This window comes from Esox lucius, chromosome 11 (genome assembly GCF_011004845.1).
Source record: "Esox lucius isolate fEsoLuc1 chromosome 11, fEsoLuc1.pri, whole genome shotgun sequence".
NCBI lineage: Eukaryota > Metazoa > Chordata > Actinopteri > Esociformes > Esocidae > Esox > Esox lucius.
This window is the reverse complement of record NC_047579.1, coordinates 48,589,730-48,604,901: the sequence shown is the minus strand read 5'-3', so window position 1 is coordinate 48,604,901 and position 15,172 is coordinate 48,589,730. Positions and strand designations below refer to the sequence as shown.

Genomic DNA, 15,172 nt, shown 5'->3' with positions numbered 1-15,172 from the left:
ATAATACACTGGCTCTCACCTGTCCAGATTAACCTAGTCATTCTAGTAAAGAATGTTTAAAAAAAATGGTGGAAGACACTTTACTACGGAGAGGCATAGCATTAGTAATTGTTTACATTCTATTTATAGTTTCTTGAAGTTTCATCTATGGGGCTCAGAGACCGTTTTGTCACCAATCCTTTGCTCAACTAGGCACACATACACTCAAACAAAATAGCGTTTGCATTTAGTCAATGTAACAGGGTAAATATTCCACCACTGTTAATGACTGTGTTCTGCTTCAACTCTCATTATTTTAAAAGAATGTTACAGTATCTTTGTATCCCATTTCCACCATTAATCATTGTTGAACATGAACCAACATGAATTTAGTTGCCTTTTAGTTTAGTTGGCCTTCTGTATATATTTTTATATAGACGAAACATAAGATGCAAAACATTTGGACTTCTTAATGTACAAGGGAATACAAAAACAGAAGGTTTTTTTAGACTCAGGTTAAGCCTAGTCCTGGACTGAAAATACACAGAAAAAATAAACATAACCTGAAATACAAGTCAAGAGGATGGATTATGTTGGCAAAGGAAAAATGCTCTCTAACAAGGATAGAAATAATAAAAGGGCAAAGAAAAGTTTGAGGATTTTTTATTTCAACAAATTAAGCATTGGACCAACATCGGTGGTGTTATTTTTAGTCCAGGACAAGGCTCAATCCGTGTCTGGGAAACCCTCACTAATAAGCAAAGGGATGATATATTCACAGTGCATAAAATTGTAGTATTCAAATGTAATAGTTAATACACTCACTATTTGAAACAAATGCTAAAAACAATTAAGAAATGTGATCAATACTTTTTGTCTTTATTTAATATTTATTGACCATTTATATAGACATTGTTCTGAGATCTCTTATGTTGCAAATGAAACACAAGCATACAAATCAACCAATACAAAATAAACTTTCAAATGGAATCAGTGAAGGGGAATTCAACACTGTCAGACTGACCGATTGCTAAAACATAACATGGTTTGCCAAAAGTCTAAGCATAGGAACTTGCCTTCTGTCTGACAATGGGTTCCTCCGTTTCAATGGCTTGCTTACACAGGACACCAAATTCTGATTGTTTGCCCAATTAGTGTCAAAATTGGCTGGCCTGTGTAAACATTGTTTGCCACATCTAAACAATTATACGTTTTTAAAATTATTTTTATTGAAAGTGGTTCAAAATGGATCAGCAATATCTATTAAAATGCTTACATGAAGTATTGTGACATCACATTATTATTTCATAAACGCAGAAATACTGTAAGAACCAGGGATCAGGATTGTTACATCACAGGAATACACAAGCTAGTCCATGGATAGTTCTTTAGAAAGTGCTTGAATATATAACTTGAATATGTTAGAATATATTAATGAATTGAGAAAACAATTAGAAGCAAACCACAGACACAAACTTGATCACCGTAGTCATTACCCTGTTCCACATCATACTCAATCATTTACATGACCAGGAAATTCAGTTATAGAGAAATAAAGGGGAAACCATTTAGTAAAAAAAAACCTTTGGGTTAAAAGCGATCCCCGCAAAAAAAATAGAAATAACACACAATTCCAATCAAGAACTGTCTCACCTAAATCATTTCTCCTTACATTGTCAAATCTCCAACATTCACCCTGGATGCAGACCTCTGTACAAAATATAGTCAGACCACTATACATTCATCCAGGTCAGACCACTCAACCACACTCAAACACACAGTACAACCCTATTTTAGTGCTTCAACAGTCATTCACTTTTCCATTTTGAATCTCTTAAGTGGCCATGAGATGAGTCATGAGGCATAATGGATATAAACAACAGATGGGAATTTCAATGATTTTTATATGTTATATTTGGTTAAGATAAGAAAAGGCCCTACATCCAACAGACAGCTATTGTCCACCTTGTCTCTACATTCACAATATACAGTATATAACATTTACGTACAAACCCCTATTCATTGTGCCGCTACATCACATCATTTACAAACAGGCCCAAATCAATGTTTACGTGCGGCTCACGCTCTGCCACTATCTTTATTCTCTTGCCTAAGCTGGCTACTCTGGAAAATGGTGCCCATTTAATGGGGTTCGATCAAAGCAAAACCAATACCAATAATAACAAGATTTCCACCAAGTGGCAAAATGTAGTACCACATAGCAGTTTCAGCAAAATGTAAAAGCAGCAGCAGAGAGTGAGGGGAATCTGAGTGTGGAATGCAGAGGAGTGACAAACAGTCCAAACTATACAGCCATTTCATGGGTTAAAATGGATTCTGTGTCAAGAGACACAGTACAATAGAAAAAAATAACTACAAAGAAGTCAGTGTACACTACACAGTACAAGGATTGAACTGAGCAACACAAGTCAATACAACGGTCTCCTGGGGCCACAAAACAGAATGGTTCCATTGATGCCTTTAATCTACTATCAGTACAGTGATTAGCCCTGGGTAACCAGGTTAGGGGACCTGCTCCTGCTAATGACAGGAGAAAACATGTCAATTCAGGTCAGTCGCAGCAAAGACCGGATGATACTTAGACCCACTAGAACGACGCTGGGCAAAAGATGGAACCAAACAAATAACAGCCATCTTCACTAGCAACATTTAACCGAGAAGAGTTCAACATTTTGGGAATGGGAGGGACACATCCATACACTTTCTCTCCCTATCAGACATGAGCCGGCTTTCCACGATTCACGGTAAGCCCCTCTCCTACCGTGAATCTCTAGGATTGCTTACATGACTATTTTTTACTAGTGAAGATAAAGCTAAAACTGAACTAACAGTGAAGAAGGGCAGGAATGTGCACAAGCTTCAGGCTACAGACCAGACACTGAGAACTGACTGTGTGAGATGAATCATGCAGCACTAGCGGTGCAAATGTGATTTCTACAGAAACAGGAAGTTCCGTCAACACGAGAGGTGCGGCCTAGAACAGGAGCACTTAAATACTCGACTAAAACAAAGACAAACTGTTTTTATGTGCGTTCTATTTGTGCCTGTGCATACACTGCTCCAGCTGTTTATATTTGTGGTAAGAGTGTGTGTGTGCGGACTGCTTTCACAGTAATCCTATCTGCATGTGCGCATTTGGACAGTGACATTTGTGCATGTTTTATTTATTTCTATATATATAAAAAAAATACACTAGGGAGGCAGCTATCACCCAACAGCCAACAGTGAATGCAGGTTGCCAACACCCATTCAGCTACTGCAGCTCCTTCATCCTGTTGAGGGCGCTGCCGGCGTGGAACCACTCAATCTGGTTGTCATTGAAGGTGTGGTTCAGGGTGATGATGTCCTGACTGCCGTCACCGTGCTTCACCACTCCCTTCAGGGGCTGACGGAGAGACACAAGGACAGGAAAAGATTTGCTCTGTAAAGCACCATCTTCGTTTATGTGGAGTGTGGTGGGGGGGGGGGGTCATTTTCGAGACTGAAGGGGTCGGAAGACGCTCACCTTGCCGGGGGAGAAGTTTGCGAGGCCTGTGATGGAGATCTTGTCATCAGGCCGGATTCTGTCGTAGTCTGCCGGGTCGGCAAAGGTCAAGGGCAACATGCCCTGCTTCTTCAGGTTGGTCTCTGAGGAAAAAAAACGGCAATGAGGAGGAAAAAATGAAAAGGGAGAAAATGAAATTCCCAAAGGAAGGAGCTTTGGGAATTTGCTTGCATCCAGCTTGATTGTATCAGTAGAAATGCTCTCCGCAGCGGGGCAGATCTCTAACATGCCAAAACAAGACCATAGAGAACAATATGCTTAAGTGTCGACTGAACAAGTATTCACCACCTTTGCAAGGACACAAAGCTGTGGTACTGCCTACCGCCTCAGAAGTTACAAAATCTGTAAAACAGAGTCTGTCTGTGTGGAACTGACGTGTCACCTAAGATTCCAAGATCTCAGATCAAATACACCAGTTTCGGGAACTCCCAGCAGTATGGCAGAGAGCATATTTTAAATAACGACATCATGAAGACCGAGTCCTGGAACAGCACCGGTACTTTTTGGAACGGAATACAATACCATTCAGGTTTGTAACAGTGTAACAGTGTAACAGTGTAACAGTGTAACAGTGTAACAGTGTAACAGTGTAACAGTCCCTGGGGGATGTACACATGAGCCAACCACCACACAGGAGCTCCGTCTCACGAACGAGCCTCAGAACAGGTTCCCACTAAAATATGTTCCTCTCCTCCCATCTACCTCACACATCTACCCCCCCCCCCACCCCCCACTCTGAACGACTCCCCATGGAACTTCTTAGCGCACCGTGGATCCTGGCAAAGCTTTTGACGATGATGACCCTGCCTCCCAGGTGTCGGGGCTCTAGAGCGGCGTGCTCTCTACTCGAGCCCTCGCCGTAGTTGTCGTCCCCCACCACCACCCACGACAGACCGCTGGCCTGGGGGGCGCAGAGAGGGGGGAGTAAGCGGACAGAACGGAATGTGAATATTGTGACACTGCTCTGATCTCCGTGGCGACTGGTCGCTCACCTTGTAGTGACGGGCCACGTCGGGAACACCCCCGTACTCTCCGGTCAGCTGGTTCTTGATCTTGTTGACCGCATTGTTGTCAACGTTGACCGCTCCGATAAGCAGGTTGTTGGAGATGTTGTCCAGGTGACCTCGAAACTTGAGCCATGGGCCGGCAGCGCTGATGTGGTCAGTGGTGCATTTGCCCTTCACCTGGGGAAGAGGAAGGAGAGGAGGAAGAAAAGACAGTGGATTAAATCGCCTCCCAAACATGGCACCAAATGCCTGAACAACAGTATGTACTTGGTGGAGGGTGTTTACAGTGTTCCTGCAGAAGCCTCCGGCATTTAACTTAACATGCGAAGGTTAAAATAATCAAGTGCAGCACCAGAACACAGGAATGGATATTCCTAGACACGCCTAAAAAGCTAGCTTCTGAAGGTTAAACCGCCTTTAATTTGCTTGCCACTCAAAAGAGTAATAACCTACAAAAAGCGCACAGGCTTGAATGTATTGTGTTCTAAGAAATTGCTGGAAGTTTTGCTTCAAGACAATTGGGGCTAATTAGATGTGTGGTTGTGTGCTTGCTTGCTAAATATTTATGTATACAGGGCACACCTGAAAAAGACGTAAGTGTTCATTGTGTTTTCCTCGACTAAATACAGAAATAGCAGTCTTATATCATATGTAAAACATTTGGTTACAGTATGACATATTAAGCATTGACTGTCTATGCAACTCTCTCACTCAGGGAGACGGTCTCACACTCTCACTCAGGGAGACGGTCTCACACTCTCACTCAGGGAGACGGTCTCACACTCTCACTCAGGGAGACGGTCTCACACTCTCACTCAGGGAGACGGTCTCACACTCTCACTCAGGGAGACGGTCTCACACTCACTCAGGGAGACGGTCTCACACTCTCACTCAGGGAGAGCTGGGTCAAACTAGAGTGAGTGCAGTGTCATTTGATACAACTTTGTGAAATAAAGATTGTCTATGTAAAAAAAAAAAAAAAAGTATTGCCACAGCATAAACACAAAATTGCAGAATGTGCCAAAATTGCTGAAAAATGTATGTGCCAAATGTTACCGTCTCTAATGTTTGCATATAATACGCAACCTGTTGTCCCTGAGACTTGGCTGTCCAACTCGTCCTTTACCTTAATCAGGACCGGCAGGTCCTCTAGGTCCTTCCCGTTCCACTTGTCAAAGGGCTCCAGCAGCTGCAGACGGGTGCTGGTGGGACTGACGTCCACCCGAACAGAGGTGCTATCAGCAGGTGGGTGCTGGTAGGTGTCCTGGCCAGGGTCAAATTCACGCGCAGGCAGCTCGTCGCCATTGGGTGGCTCCAGCTTGAATCTCTCCCCATTGGCTCCCACCAGGTAGTCAGTCTCAGGATTGAACTTCAGGGTACCGGCAATGGCCAGGGCTGTGACAATCTGTACAGGAGATGGGAGGGTCACGATGGGGGGGCGGATAGCTACAGAGGGACAATGTAGACAATGTGGGTGGCGCTGTGGCAATTCCTACCTCAGGGGATGTGACGAAAGCATGCGTGGCAGGGTTCGCGTCGTTCCTGGAAGTGAAGTTCCTATTGTACGAGGTGACGATAGTGTTCTTCTCCCCTTTCTTCACGTCCTTCCTGTCCCACTGGCCAATGCACGGCCCACAAGCGTTAGCGAGGACCACGCCGCCTACATCCCTCAGGATCTGCGACTGAAGGAGAACAAACCATAGGATTTTACCTGCAAAAACAAGTTAACAGAAACTGGTTTGGCAATATAATTTTTTTAAAAAAATTTTTAAAGGTCTGAACGTACAAAGCCATCCCTCTCAATAGTGGCACGGATCTGCTCAGAGCCAGGGGTCACGGTGAACGCGGCTTTGCACTTCAAGCCCCTGTCTAGGGCCTGCTTGGCCAGGGAAGCAGCGCGTCCCATGTCCTCATAGCTGGAGTTGGTGCAGCTGCCAATCAGACCTGGTGGGACCGCAAGGGAAGATTAAGACGGAGGAGGCACAGGGGATTCAAACCAATATGCAAAAAAGCATGCAAACGATCATCTGAGGACGAACAGAAAGCAACAATGTATAGCAGGGTTTTTTTTCACTGGAGTGGTGCGCAGATGACGTGCGACAGCTCGTGCTGATACTGACCTACTTTGACCTCTAGGGGCCAGCCGTTCTTCTCAGCCACTGCGCCAATCTCAGACACCGGGTGAGCCAGGTCCGGAGTGAACGGCCCGTTGATATGGGGTTTCAGCTGCCAAAGACAGACGACAGAGAGTCAGCACTGACGATGCTCTTTTCTCCCCCACCTTGAGATGTTGTAGAAACACAAGTCATTGATGTCAGCCTAATAAGTCACCTCGCTCAAGTTGATCTCAATGACCTGGTCGTACTCGCAGCCCGGGTCAGGAACCAAGTCCTCCTTGTACTCGTCCGCCAGGGCAGCAATGTCTGAGACAACATGGAAGAAGTCAGAAAGAGACTAAGCTGTGTGTACATGGCTTTAAGACATACACTGAAAAGGCTTGCGAGAAAGGGAAGTACAAGACTTGTTCTTAAGCCAGAATGTCTCAGTCACTCCTAACCTGCACGTCCAGTCTTGTTGAGGTACGTCTTCATGCGGTGGTTGTATGGGAAAATGGAGGTCGTGGCCCCAATCTCAGCACCCATGTTGCAGATAGTTGCCATGCCTGAAGCCAGGAGGAGGAAAAAGTCACATGAACCATGAAGGCAAAACTAGCCCGAGTGTTTGACAAAAACCACCTGGCAAATCCAACAGAAACAAGCATACGGTTAAAACCAACGGAGTACATTTACTCACTAGGTCAGGTAAACCTCACTATGATGGCCTCACCGGTGCAGGAAACCGAGTCAACGCCGGGCCCATGGTACTCCACAATGGCCCCCGTGCCGCCTTTCACCGTCAGGATCCCCGCCACCTTCAGGATGACGTCTTTGGGAGAGGTCCAGCCCGAGAGGCGACCGGTCAGCTTTACTCCGATCACCTGACGAGGGAGTTGCTATTACATTCATGGTCTGTCTGGAGGTCCGTTCCTCTATACTTGGTGGAACGCCGATAGAAACAGAGACACAGGGCGTGGCGGAAGGGGGGCGCGGTCAGATGGTTCCCCGTCACAGCAAACTCACATTAGGACATTTGAGCTCCCACGGGATTCCAGCCATGACGTCCACAGCGTCAGCTCCCCCGACCCCGATGCAGACGGAGCCCAGGCCGCCCCCATTGGGCGTGTGCGAGTCTGTGCCAATCAGCATGACTCCTGGGTAGGCGTAATTCTCTAAAATGATCTGCCAAGGGTGAGCGACATACAACTGTTAAATAGACAACAACACAAATCACCTGACATATGGATCTCCTTAGTCACGTTCCCATCGTTTCTATGCGAGAGAAGTCTAGAAACAAATGAATGGTTCATTGTACATTGCAGTTTCTATTTGTGTCAGTAAAATACCTTTTAGGAAAATCTTTGCTAGAAATGACTTTATTCGCAAATATTGTCTGATGTGGTGTATAATAAACAGTCATCATAACCATGTCTTACTAGTTTTCTATGCATTTCTCTCAGTTTCAGCACAGCTTTTGTTCAAACAGCTTTTTAAATCTCAAAAAGTAAAATTTGGGAAAACACAATAATGGTGGGAAAATTCAGAAATTGTATTGATATTTTACACTTTTCACATGCCTATGACTTAAACTTAATAGCACTGTTTAGCTTTACAGCTTCCTATGTTTTTATCCTGTTTTTATTCCATTTCTATTTTCTTATTAAGATGTCGTTTTGATGTTTCCATTTGAGTATTTGCTTTTATGCTATTGTATTTTTATATATTTCTTCCTTTTTCTTTGTAAACCACATGTATGAATCGTGCTATATAAATAAACCTGCTTGCTATTCATATTTAAAATCTGTCACCAATGTGATTGAATTTTAGCTATTAAATAGTGAATATCTGCATGTAATATGAATTCATGAGCACCAATCTGTGTTAGTCTCATTACAGAAGTGGATATTGGCCAAATTGGAATATGCTTGCAGATAAACCTCATGGTAGCTAAATCTGTCCATCTTTAATTTTTTGTATATTTCCAGTACCTGGTGGATGATTCCAGAACCTGGTTTCCAGAAGCCAACTCCATACTTGGCACCAGCTGTCGCCAGGAAGTTGTAAACCTCCTGATTCACTTCCTGTGTTAAAAAGGACAAGGGGAAGGGGTTTGAGTGGCAGTTGGATAAGTAGAATATATTTTCAGCTGGTAGTTCCCTGTATCTAAGCTTCAAAGCACATATTTGGCTGCAGACCTTAATTCCCTTTTAATCCCTGTTACTCAACTTGACCTCTATGCAATTGGATGTGGAAAGCATCTCATGCTAAATATTCAGTGCTTTGCTTTGTCTGAAAATATCATGCGATGCCCTCGGTGTTCAGCAGTTAGCAGTCTAAATACCACGGGAAAGATCAAACCCCCTGAACGCCCCAAAAATCCAACAGAAATGAGGTCAGGAACAGCTTCTTCTGCCCCCCTACTGACCTTGGCCCTCTTCAGGTCCTCGACCCCTCCGATCTGGGCCTCAATCAGGTGGTCACAGTGGATGGTGGTGGGCACGGCGACCCTGGGCAGGCCACTGCTGATGAACTGCAGCATGGCCATCTGGGCCGTGGCGTCCTGCATGGCCACGCGGTCTGGACGCAGTCGCAGGTAGGTGCGCCCCCTGGCAATCTCCTGCCCCGCCGGGTCATCCAGGTGACCATACACAATCTTTTCAGACAAGGTAAGGGGGCGATTGAGCCTAAGGTGGGGGGGCCGGGGGGAGAGGGGGGGTTGTTAGGATTTGACACCCAAAATACATTGTCGGTCAACAGAGAAGCTACTGTACTGACCTCTTGCGCACAATGTTGATTTTTTCATGCAGCTCCTCGTAGTTGATGCTGGAGCTAGGCTCAAAGCGGCTCATGGCCACCTTGGCCTTGGCATTAAAGGCTGCAGAGACATGGAGACGCCTTGCCCCTCCAAGGACAAGCTAAAGGAGATGGATACGGTGGGACAATGAGTCAAACTCGAGGAACATAATTATATATTTTTCATTTTCAGGTAATATGACAACAGATTCTTCAGAGTAACTGAAGTGTAAGAAAATAAGGTTTGTACTTGAAGAACTTCCTGGTTGACGAACGCCAAAGCTTAACCTGAGTGACAGTAAAAAAGTATGATACTACAAAACGACCCATCCACCATCTACATGACCTCCATGTGACTTGAACACGGTTCCATCCTCTGAAATGACGGAGTCTGACAGGACAATTATTGAAAGCAAACCAACAAGCACTGCATTACACCAACTGTACAACCCAGTCAGCCAGCTACAAGCCATGCTCTCTTGTCCTATAGCACATACCGTATAGAAGGATTAGCCAGTGTTGGTCATGTTTGGGTTTTGAATTCAGATCGAATTGTCAAAGCTACCTCCCTACACCCATCGGTGACAGTAATGGAAAGAAATACAAATAACAGAGTATTTACATAAATAGTTACATGGCTACACACATATTCTTTAATACATTCCCATCTTTACGGAGTGTGGCTATGGTCTGAAAAGACGTTGATAATGCTGCAGGCTTTCAGCAGGCACGGTGTCAGATAGATGGGTGTGATACAGGCTTTGGGGACTTAAAAAGCACCATTCATCATATCAATTTATTCACTAGCGGAGTCCCCTAGATAGGCCTAGTAAGTCTCACTTGGTTTTCACCAGTACATGGTTACCCAGGATGTCTTTCACCAGGGCAAGCCCAGCTGACATTTAAAGCTGCTAACAAGGTGCTTCGTTTTGGCATGAGAGATTTTGAAACACCCACACATTCTCTCACACTTTTCTGAGAATCCTGAAACATTGGTTTCCCTGCGGTCCGTTTTGCTTTTCTTCTGACGTTCATTCCCTGTCTTACATTGGTGTGGGTATTTATTTTGGTTTGAATTGTCAGTGACGAGGGCATTCACGGCTGATATTTTACAGTGGGCACTTAGTTGCAAGTCAGCTTTATTTGCATGACTTTCTGGAACGCTTTTCAAGTTTTCATTTACTGTCACATTTCTGTCAAGTTCTCTTTTGGTTTTAGAAACAATATTGTTGATAGTTTTGTAGGAAATGTAGATGCAGACAGACCCAGTGACAAGTTTGGCCGTCTCTACCTGGCGGAGGGCTTTTCATTGATGTGTGGAATATTTCCAAATCAGGCCGTTATTCAGCAGGTTAGGTGATGGTATTCGGAGAGGAGCCAGGCATGACAGGTTCTTGACTAAGTGAATTCAGAGGAACGGAAAACTTAGTGCTGCCTTGTCATATTACAGTCCTTAGTAAGATGTTACAAGCCTGAGGTAAGTAACTGCAGACAACATCTGAGTTTAATCAGGGAAATGATTCTGCAAAAGACGAGAGTCTGACAAAGCAACGCTCAGTGTAATATGGCAGTGTTGCAATGGTTTATAAAATATTATTTGTAATCTCAAAATGAATTTGTCGCTAACCCTAATAACCACACACTTAGGCTATAGCCTACATGTGTATACTGATATCACTTGGTGAGACACAATGGTGATAATGTTAATTGGTACATATAAACTGTATTCTTGAATAGACAACGCAGGCAATGGCTGCACACATTTATAGCATGAGGTCCACAAATCACCATGCATCGTTAGTCCCAACTGATCCATGATACAGTCAGTTATTTTCACTCCATTTTTCCCAAGCTTTTGTCTAAACAACTGTTACCATGTTTACTCCATGGATAGTCAGTCTATAACAAGTTGTGTGCCAAAATACCTGTCTCTACAAACCAGAATATTGAATAAAAATATTTTGTAAACATATTTTAACGGTTGCCCATCCTGTTTTTCCTTTGGCCTATAGGAAGGGGAGATTGTGTCCACAGCAAAGTGGCAGTAAAACAAAAGTTTTAGGCCATCAGTTTGTATACTGCACTCCTGGCATCTAGCACAGCCCCCCCCCCCCCCCCCCCCCAAACTTCTATGTAAACAACAGCTAACATAAGCGCCAGTAACTTCCCTCCAAATCAGCCAGAAGTCTCTCTGATCCGTTTTGCACTGAAAAACGCACTTAAAGGGCCTACCTCGCCTTCTCTCTGGTTTCCTTTTAAAAATGTTCTAAGGAAACCAAGGAGAGGTGGTGAAGACAGTGAATAACATAAAGGCCAGACATCAACCACCTTTAAAAACACAAGAAAAGCGATCGACGCAGACCATTTCAGAAAGCTCTAAAATCAATTCAGTAGTAGTAAATAATATGATTAGTATGATTATATGATTGTATTGCTGAAAAATTATTTCAGAGAAAATAATGTAATTAATTGCAACCAGTTTAGCCAGTTCTCTTTATAGGATTCACATTTGTGGGAAGGGGCACCAGCCTGAAATTAGACAATTCTCTGCGAAAATCCATCAAACACCTATTCTTCTGTTATGGTCTGTGTTTTCAAAGGTAAATATCCTCAAAACCATGCTTATCCAGTGTTGCGGCCATGTAAACCTGATGGTTTGTGACAGACAAAGCCACATTGTTGTGATAAACGCCCTGGTGTAACGGAGGCCAGAACATGCGTAATATTGTAGCTTTACCACTGAAGGACCGGAGTGAAAACTGTGACAACTGTTGACAGAGCAGAATCCTTAAAACGGACATTGAACCTGTGTGATTGTCCACCATGGAAGTATATTTGAAGTTTAAAGCCTCTGGTCTTTTCTATGCCACACCCTATAGAAAAACCATAATATAATAGTGTCGTACACTTGTTGCAGTAAGATGCAGGAAACACTGGAATTTGGGCCTCTATGTGAATTCCCTAACAAATCTCCTAGTGTAAGAGCTGAGTTGAGGGAAAGCCTTTTCTTGGCAGTGTCTGGGTGGTGTGATGCAGCTTCCACTTTTAGATTACTGATCCAACTGTGCTCACTGTGATATCCAAAAAAATTGGGTATTATTGTGTACCTTTTCCTAATCTATGCATTTTATATTACTAAAATCTTTGGTCTGCGTTGTCCCTCAGGTTCACTGCTTGACCAATAATCCGTCAACATTGGGGTTATAAAATGTGACAACTTTAATGGTTCGGAGGTGAAGGACGATGGATCCAGAACACATCGAAATATTTTCTAATATAAAACCAATGTCACTATTCAATCATTCATTTTCAGTGTCAGTGTTTAAAAATAAAATAACAACCAGAACAAAATTTCAATCTATCATCATTAATTTAAAAGTAGACTTCTGTAACGTACTTTACATTAATACTCAACTTCACATAATACAATTGTTTCTTTAACCGACCACAGATTTCACAACAACCAGAAGAGTACGCGTCGTGACACATCGTCCTGTGTAAATGTGGGAGGTGAAATCCTCCATTTCTATAATAACTACAATGTATGTGACAACTAACGTCGGAGCATTATACACTGCTGTTTTGTACAGTACATTAGTACAGTACTGTACTGTAGCTAGCTATAGTGTTATTTAGCTACGGTGATGGACCTGAAATTACACAGTTAGCAGCTAAATAAAATTTATTTAAATATTGACACAAAACTAGGATTTATTAACTGAAAATATGTAATTGATGCAACGAGTGTTAAATATAATTACTAATAAAAATAAAGTTTTACTTACCCGAAGCCGAGTGACAGTCATACAGTAGGACGCCATTTTGTTCACTGATGCTTGACAAATCTTAAAACGCCTTGTGCTTGGATCGGTGTATGAATGCCGCAGTTAGGACAACTTCGAGGTTACAAAACAACCAGGAACTAATGGATAAACGTTATCCGTCTGAAATACGTTTTGAACCGTCATCAAATTCGGAATTCTAAGTCGGAAACTCCAGTAAGACTTCAGAGCACCGGCCAAAAAATCACATTCGTCATGATTTGACCTCGTTTTTTCCCTAGTTCCCATGCGTAACTAACGCGGCATAATGCCTCCGTTATTTTTGTCCTTACAGGTGAGTTAAAACCGGGTATTGGTGATTATCCCTGTAAATCGTTGCAAACAACACTAATTACACAAGTTCAACATACAATATCAAAATACAATTGTGAAATAGGTTGAAATAATGTAGGAGAGACCCAAAAAATGTGTTTGCTCATTTAAAAAAAAGTTTTAAGTGGATGTAAGGCTAGTCAACTATTACAACTCCCTTAGAGAAACTAAAGTCACATGATCATCATCTGAAATCTTTTTGAAGTCCCATTTTGTCGACAAATTATTGGTTAGTAAGACAAAATAAGAGACTATAGATAATGAGATATTGAAACAGACAGAGCAGTGCATACTTCTCAGCAAACGAATATATGCAACGGAAACTCATTTTGATTGGTATAGTTAGTTCACATTTGAGATCACTTTTAAAGAACAGTGTATTTTTGGAAGAATTTATCGATTTGATGTGGCCGTTGTTCCCCATAAGAGAGCTCTCTGAATAAACTAGCCACATATGCACCATACCGTTTATGCACTCTTTTTAAGGATACAGTTTTACTGATACAAATTATTTGTATGCTTTTACGTAATTACATTACGTTACATTAATAGCCCAGAGTCCAAACTAAACATGGAGAAGCTGCGTTTAGCACTTATGCTGTACAAAATTGGAATAAACTACCAGAAGATCTTAGACGTATACATTTTTAAATCCAGGTTAAAAACACTTCTGTTCTCACGTGCCTGAGCACTTAAACTCAAACAAACTGTTTAGCCTTATAGCTTCCCACTTTTAATCGTTAGCCTTATAGCTTCCCACTTTTAATCTTTATATGTTTTCTTATTGTATTTTTTATTTATTATGATGTATTCATTTGCTTTGATGTTTTCATTTGAGTCTTTGTTTTTATGTTATTGTACTTTCATATATTTTTCTATGTAAAGCACATTGAATTGCTTCACTGTATGAATTGTGCTACAAATAAACTTGCTTGCTAATATCCCGTATATTTTTACCAAACCAAAGAAAAATAATGAACTTTCAAATTATCACATCCATCACCATAGTTTCACTAAGAAGTTTAAACAAATATTGTTAATCACTTTTCGATCCTGAATCTAGCCTATATTTTGTGGAACAACATTACCCACAATTCCTGCTAAACGTAATATCACTTGACTTGCTGACTGGACACCCTTGCAGCCCAATAAACAACGAGTCCTCCCCCATCACAGCCAATAGATACTCTGTTGCTATCATCGCTTATATTTTTAGCAATGGCACAGTACTCATTTGGAGTCACAAATATCCATTCGCCAACTAAACTAGGATGCCGCTTCCTAAAACATGGATGTCAATTTGTTGGGACAATATAGAAAATATATTTTACTGTATACAACCATAGCAATTCGGTCAAACATATTTACTTACATTTAGAATTTTGAACAAATCATTTTGCCTATTCCATATACTTTATGTTTAAACAGTATGCTTATTAAGTCGACCTCTATCTCCTATATGCGTATTTTCGCTTTTTTGTTATATTACATTACGATAATATCAATAAAGTAGTCCCTATTCAGACCAACGTCACAGAACGGGGGGAGTGGGCGAAATGCTACTGTATAAATGCGCAA

General features: G+C 42.2%; 1 protein-coding gene across 1 annotated transcript; it reads right to left on the bottom strand.

Annotated features, from left to right (window-relative positions):
* Positions 1-627: 627 nt before the first annotated feature.
* LOC105025784 (aconitate hydratase, mitochondrial) lies at positions 628-13,622 on the bottom strand. Its single transcript, XM_010896744.4, has 16 exons — positions 13,226-13,622; positions 9,423-9,562; positions 9,073-9,331; positions 8,636-8,728; positions 7,671-7,829; positions 7,378-7,528; positions 7,109-7,213; positions 6,883-6,974; positions 6,672-6,777; positions 6,338-6,495; positions 6,048-6,233; positions 5,678-5,956; positions 4,537-4,728; positions 4,313-4,445; positions 3,506-3,627; positions 628-3,385 (listed from the first exon to the last, which is right to left on the bottom strand). Exons 1-16 carry the CDS (start codon positions 13,259-13,261, stop codon positions 3,254-3,256), a joined length of 2,343 nt encoding a protein of 780 aa, XP_010895046.1. The 5' UTR covers positions 13,262-13,622; the 3' UTR covers positions 628-3,253.
* Positions 13,623-15,172: the final 1,550 nt, after the last annotated feature.

Coding starts and splice junctions, on each gene's coding strand:
- LOC105025784 (XM_010896744.4), bottom strand. CDS start 13,261: ATGGCGTCCTACTGTATGACTGTCACTCGGCTTCGG. Junction 9,332..9,422: donor ATCAACATTGTGCGCAAGAG/GTCAGTACAGTA, acceptor CCCCCACCTTAG/GCTCAATCGCCCCCTTACCT. Junction 4,446..4,536: donor ACGTGGCCCGTCACTACAAG/GTGAGCGACCAG, acceptor TGCGCCCCCCAG/GCCAGCGGTCTGTCGTGGGT.